This window comes from Pogona vitticeps, chromosome 4, assembly GCF_051106095.1.
Source record: "Pogona vitticeps strain Pit_001003342236 chromosome 4, PviZW2.1, whole genome shotgun sequence".
Taxonomy (NCBI): Eukaryota; Metazoa; Chordata; class Lepidosauria; order Squamata; family Agamidae; genus Pogona; species Pogona vitticeps.
This window is the reverse complement of record NC_135786.1, coordinates 103,186,104-103,192,807: the sequence shown is the minus strand read 5'-3', so window position 1 is coordinate 103,192,807 and position 6,704 is coordinate 103,186,104. Positions and strand designations below refer to the sequence as shown.

At 39.4% G+C, this 6,704-nt stretch overlaps 1 protein-coding gene across 15 annotated transcripts in view; it reads left to right on the top strand.

Annotated features, from left to right (window-relative positions):
- The first annotated feature begins 339 nt into the window (after nt 1-339).
- Nucleotides 340-6,704, top strand: part of PTPRC (protein tyrosine phosphatase receptor type C) — a 108,237-nt gene continuing 101,872 nt past the window's right edge. For 7 of the 15 annotated variants that reach the window (XM_078392293.1, XM_078392292.1, XM_078392291.1 and 4 more), the window contains exons 1-2: nt 1,263-1,345; nt 1,431-1,553. In XM_078392293.1, coding sequence (XP_078248419.1) covers nt 1,487-1,553 — 67 coding nt within the window. In that variant the 5' untranslated portion in view covers nt 1,263-1,345; nt 1,431-1,486. Of the gene's footprint in view, nt 1,554-6,704 lie in introns of all 15 variants that reach the window. The other 8 variants (XM_072998066.2, XM_020784651.3, XM_020784650.3 and 5 more) reach the window with 2 other exon arrangements.

The window sequence follows — 6,704 nt, the reverse complement described above, 5'->3', positions numbered from 1 at the left end:
TGATCCAATAAGTCTACTTTAGTTGAGACTAGCAATGACATTTTGACCAATGTGGCTAACTTCAACATGGAAGTGGACCGGATTGTAATGGTTTGTACACAAAGAGAAAGGAGGCTGGGAAGCACACAGAGACCTCCAAACCTTCATAACCAAGTTTTATCCTGTGTGTATGCTGGAAGGCAAGTGAAGTGTGGGGAAAGGGGACTCTGCTGAAAGGTGATCACTGTGCTGTGATGTTTCCTCTCCACCCCTGTACTCAGATAGCTCATACCCTACATCAGTGGTTTCCATCCTTGAGTCTCCTGATGCTGTTGGATTACAATTCAACAACTGAAATTGTAATTTGAAATAATTTATAATAATAATAAAAAAAATACATAAAAAATAATAAATAAATAAATAATAATTTGAAAGAGCCATCCCTCAAGGAGATAAGAGGCTTGTAGAGAAAGGGCCTTTTTGGCAGCTGCCCCCAGACTATGGAATGCCCTCCCGACTGAGATTCGTCTGGTGCCGACACTGATGACATTTCGGCGCCAGGTCAAATCCTTCCTGTTCCAGAAGGCTTTTAATTGAAATAATATCAACTGTGGGTCCTGATGGCAATTTTTGGAGTATATATTTTAATTTTATTTTAATTGTTTTATCTTTTTATTGTATTTTAATTGTTGTAAGCTGCCCAGAGAACTTTGGGCAGAGTGGGCAGCATAAAAGTTAAATAAATAAATAAATAAATAAATAAATAAATAAATAAATAAATAAATAAATAAATAAATAAATAAATAAATCCCCAAACAGTATGAACAATGGGTAGGTATAATGGCCATTATAGTCCAACAACATCTGGGGATGCAAGCTAAGTGAAAAGATAATTGTTTTGGCGCCTTGAGATTTTTTCCCTAGCCTTCCTAAGAGCCTTCTAAAGAGGCATTAGATAATCTAGTGTGGTCTTGCTCGTTAAATATTCCTACACCCTGTTTTCTCCATGTGGTGGGAAAGTCACTCTTTTGCTCTTCCAGTGTAGGAATGGATTTGTTTTCTGTAAAGCACCGGGAACAGTTTTAACTATTTCAACATTTGAAAGAGAAGCTCTTCTTCACTTCCCCAGAAACTGTGGCGGCATCTGCTTCTGAACTAGGAAGCTAGACCAACCATGCAACAACTTCAGAAAACCTCTGTGACTTCCTGGAAACTGAAGAAGAAGTAAAGTTGTGTGTGTGTTTTTTTTTTAAAGAAGTGAGTCAAATTGTCTGTGACATCATTTTGCTATAGAGTGCGACTGTGGGTGGTTAGCTTTTGGGTGACAGAGGAAGCTGCTCCCTGGGAGATAAGGAGACATTTGAATGTACATGCCTAGCATATTCTGTATTTGATGCGGACTGTGGCAAGGCATTTACACAGAGCGATAAACATTTTTTTTTGCCTTCCAGAGAGAGTGAGACACACATGCTGTTTTGCAGGGATACATGAGACCCCGGATATAACCATGTTTTTGTGGCTTAAACTCTTGGCGTTTGGCTTGGCCCTTGTGGACGTGGATGTTTTTGGGGAAGGTAGGTACAATGCGTTACTCTTTTGTTTCTTTTGGAGCCACAGGTTCTTGAAAGCGGCACAACACAAAAGCATGACAAATTTTTGAAATATCTAATCATTTTATCTACAAATGTCAGCCTCTTTCTCATTGTCATGTGTTCTTAGGGAGCTTGGGTAATCAGAAACTTAGCAAATATAACTAAATAAAGAACATTGGCAGCCATCATGGTTCTCTGAAGGACATGGTCTTCGCTGTTAACAACGGAAACAGTTTCTGGACCATATGTTAACTTAGAACTGGGGAAAGTTTTCGGACTATTGGAAGTGTTCCTGAAAGAACAAATTAAGGTGCAGATGGTTTTCTGAGGTTAGCCATTTAAAAGCTACTGTTATGAGATAAAGCTCATGGATATAACCAGTGTAATTCATACGATGAAGCTCTCTTGTGTGAGAATAACTTAATAATCTGAAATTTTAACCAAAGTGGATTCTTTCCTGTCATGTCAGTTCTGTTTCAAACTGAATTTGCGGTCTTCAGCCATATGGTTTAGTCTACCTTGCATTAGTTTCTGTGGTGTTCTGAACTACGTAGTACTTGTGTTGTGAAGCTAGCTGGTTGGATGGCTCACTGAGTTAGGGATTTCTTTGCAGAGCCAGAGGTTGGGAATTTGGTTCCCCACAGTGCCTTCTGCATGTAGAGCCAGCTTGTGTGGCCTTGAGCAAACTGCAGAGTCCCAGGATGCCCCCATAAGAAGGAAATGGTAAACCGCTTCTGAGTCTTGTTGTGTACCTAGAAAACTCTGAAACGGGTTGTCATAAGACAGAATTGACCTGACAGCACATTAGATGATGATGATGATGATGATGATGATGATGATGATGATGATGATGATACTACTACTACTACTACTACTACTCAGGGAGTAGTCAAGACCAGTGGTTCTTAACGTGGGCGATAATGCCCCCCCAGGGGGCAGTTTCATTTTTCAGGGGGGCAGTAGAATGAAAAGGGGTGGTGTGGGGGTGCTGGAGCAGAAGGGGGGCAGTAGGGGGGCGCTGGAGAAAGCTAAACCTTTGAAGATGGCTGCAGCCTTTTTACAGTGTGCATGAATATATATTTTCCTCCAATCTTAATTTAGTTTCAGAGTTTTTGTCTTGAAATTTTTAGTTCCTGCATTGCGGTTTGTTTTTATGCCCTTTTTATATTTCTTTTTGCATCTTAAAATTAGTTTACAACTAAATCATTAAATGTTACTTTTTGGGAGCATTTCATTTTCTTGGAATTGAATTTTGTTTTCAGCGGTCATTGGATTTAAGTGTCTTAAATAAATAAATAAATAAATAAATAAATAGATAGATAGATAGATAGATAGATAAATAAATAAATAAATAAATAAATAAATAAATAAATAAATAAATAAGATATCATCACCGTGGGGAAGGGGGCGATCATAACTTCTTCAATGGCTCAAGGGGGCGTTTCTTTCAAAAAGGTTAAGAACCACTGGTCAAGACAACACTACTTTTGAACACATTTTGAAAGGATCTTTGGAAGAAATTCTGAAATATTCTTAAGTTTTTCCCTGTTTATGTGCAAACATTTAAACTGTTTAGGATTGCAGTTTTTGTGTCATTATTTTTGAACACTTCATACCAAGCAATAAAATTGTAGTTTAATGCTTTACAAGTAGACAGATTTTCTTAGGGCTGTTTATGCAATAATATCGCAGTGTTTTTTTCTGTCCTTTATAAATGACGTCTCTATTAATCCTTGAGCCACACCCTGATCTCAGAGCCTGTATGGAGTCCTTCAGGTGTCAAGCTGTACTCTTTCAAATATTGTATTTCTCTCATGTGAGCAGGCAAAATATTGTATGGTTTTGTTGCCTCGACAAGTTTTTGCTTACACGGTGTGAAGTATGAAATATGAACAGAACTGAGCTGCTACCTTGTTGCATGGACAAATAAAAACTAGAAATAGTTAGTACTTTTGTGTCATGTAGCTATAGTTCCCTTCTATAGTTTGCTTCTTCAAGGGCAGTTACATTAGTTTTGTGTGGAGTGTGATATTTTACTTGAATTGCAGAAACTGTGACCAGACAAAAAGTGTTCCTTCTCTTGCTTTGGAGTTAAGAAATCTTGCAGGGTTTGGAAGTTCCTCCTTGAAATGACTTTTCATTCTGAGACATGCTAAATCAGCAAGATTGAAGAATTCAGCAAAAAAAATTTTTACATTTCTAATCGAGTTACACACCTGAGATTACTGCACCTGTTGGTGGAGAGACATATTAACTCAGCATTGACAGACTGAACGGGAATTTGAGAGTCGCCAAAGTGTTGCAGATTTTGTGGAGATTTTAGTGGCAGAGTGTGGTGGTTTAGTGCTGAGTTTGTAAATAATGGATAAGAAAATAACAAGACGTGGAGGGGAAGACAGGCAGGCATGAAAACGTATTATTTGTTGTATCATACAAGATCTAGGGATAATGCAGGAGGGAAGGTAGTGCAAAAAAGAGAGGAGGTGCTACTTCCTCCATGCCTGGTTTTGAGGGTCATTAGAGCCAGGCCATGTGGGTAGAATGGCTAGGAAAGCTGCCTGTGATGCGGCACCAGCAACTTCCCTAGTTAGTCCTTCTTATTCCTAGTTTTTACTCCTCCAGTAAAACTCAGGGAGCATCCAAGCGGTAGGCGCCCAGTAAGGTGGAAGCTATTTTGGTAGCCCTATGCTCTGCCATCTTCAGCAAGATCACTTCACCGAGGGTCCAATCAGATGGCTGCAAAGCTTCATGCCTAATTGCACTGAAAAGGTTTGCTTTAATGGGTATGGTCTATCATAAATCAACTCTTCTATCTGCCAGGAAATCATTCTAGCCCAGCCTCCCCCCCCCCACTAATAGTAGCCCTACAGTTGGACCAAAAAGGTCCAGGTTGTGCATAAATCAAGGTTGGACTGGAGTACATTTCCCCATATGTCGTTGACTGCTGACAAATAGATTGCACTGGACTGTTCCACAAGCAGTCAGAATTGCTCTCTTTACCCTCATGCCATCTTGAGACTAGTGGCAGGAGTGGTACTGCAGGAGAGAAAATTAGCTGGGCTATGCCTCTTGCTTCCTTACTGGAGCAGATCACTTGCTACCTCTGTTGGCACTCTGTTCTAACAGGAAGCACTCTTAAAGGGAGAGGGGCTATGAGAGGAATGGAGGGAAGAGCATTCAGATTATTTTACAGCTGCTAATCTTCTACTACAAATTCTCCCTTGAGGTTGGTTGTCCCATGTGTTTCAAGGCATGCTTTTCAAGGCGGGCGGGGAGAGATGAAAATAAAATCAACGAAGAGAGGTCTGCTTGGCCGAGGGGAAATATATGGTTAGCAGAAAGAGTAAAAATCAAATTCCTGCTTACCAGTTTTTCCTTCAAATCATTTTCCCAGGTTACCGTTATGAGGGGAACATTGAATTGCATGTTTCCTTTTAAACATCTAATTCTACCCATGGTTTGCAGTCATTGGTAACATAAATTGAGTTCAGATCTCTTTGTGACATTTTAAGCCTGCTAAAAATCAAAAGTGTAGAAAGGGGAGGAATAAGTCACCTGTGAGCTTTAGAAAGGTCCGTGGCACATTCTAAAGTATTCTAAAATTTACAAGAAGCGTGGTGGTGTTTCTCTTGCCGTTCCTTTGGATTTCTTGGTTTTGAAATGTTAACATTGCCAACCATCTTTGGATCAGCACCCATTAAACACAAAATCTAAACATTTCTTTTAAAATTCCAAGTGGCAGACAAAGGCCAGCTTCTGAAAACGTATTTATTTATTTCTCACCTGTTAAGTATTGTGTGTGTGTCTGGGTATAGTACTACAATCAGAATAGCCATCAAAACCAGATGGCAGGTAACTGTTGCATAGGATATGAAAATAAGCAGATACTACAAAGCCTTAAAACAGAATTCTGCCTTACGCATTTCCTTTTTGTAACTGACTTTCTTCAGCTGACTGTTGTTCTCTTTTCTTTAGAAAGAGTAGACCAGTTTCTGTCTCTGCAGCTCACCTCTATTGTTGCATTATGCAGTGTCTAACAGAGAAGGCAAGGAAAGGGGTTGGAAGGGAGGCTATATGACAATAGATTTCTTTAAAAGGCAGGTTTTCATCTATTTGTCTGCATGAAGTAGATGTCCGGGGCATGTGCTTTCTTGACTAATTGTTGCTAGAGAAATCTGAAAGACTACTGAGGTTTTGTAGGCGTTCTAATGCTGGAACAACTCTGCATTATTTCAGAACAGGTTCTTTTAAAGATTATTTTACTTTGTCTTTATTGCCAAGCAGGTTAATTCCTTTTTCTGTTTAGTTCTGTGAAAAATATGATTAATCACATCTTTCGCCAGAAAGGCAGGCAGTTGGATGTAAAAGAAGCTTGCATTTAAAACTGTTGGTGGACTCCAGCCCCTATGGATATTTATTCACAGGCGTACCATTGTTTTAAGTGGGACTTCTATTGCTCAGAGACATCTCATCTCGCTCTTTCCCATGCCTACAATGGGACTCAAAGTGCTCTCTTCCTGGGATGGTTGAGGGTTAAAAACAATATACTGTAGTAAGGCAATATTGGTGGGTAATGTTGTAAAGTAGCATTTTGTCTATTAGTTTCATTTATTTACATACATACATACATACATACATACATACATACATACATACATACATACATACATACATACATACATACATACATAAGCTGTGTTTTGCCACAAAGTGGGTTCCAATACATAAATCTCCTGTCAGATCTCTCTCTCTCTCTCTCTCTCTCTCTCTCTCTCTCTCTCTCTCACACACACACACACACACACACACACACACACACACACACGTTCATTATTTGTTTGTTCCCCTCTTTGCTTGGGTGGGGAGGTGGTTTCTGTGGGTGTTTCCCCCCCTTTCCATTGTTTGCTCGTGTTTTTATGTGTATGGCCACTCAGAGTAGTGGATTTTCACTAAGTGAGATGATATAAACATGTATCAAATCAATCTGAAATCTCCCAAATTTCTTATAAAAGAGCAAAAACACAAGTATAAAAGAGAATATAAATTCTGCATTTGTGGAGACACCACCGCGCTGCCTATGCTTCCAAATCAACCCTTTGTTTGAACAGGGCTTCTGTCCCAACACAAAAGCCG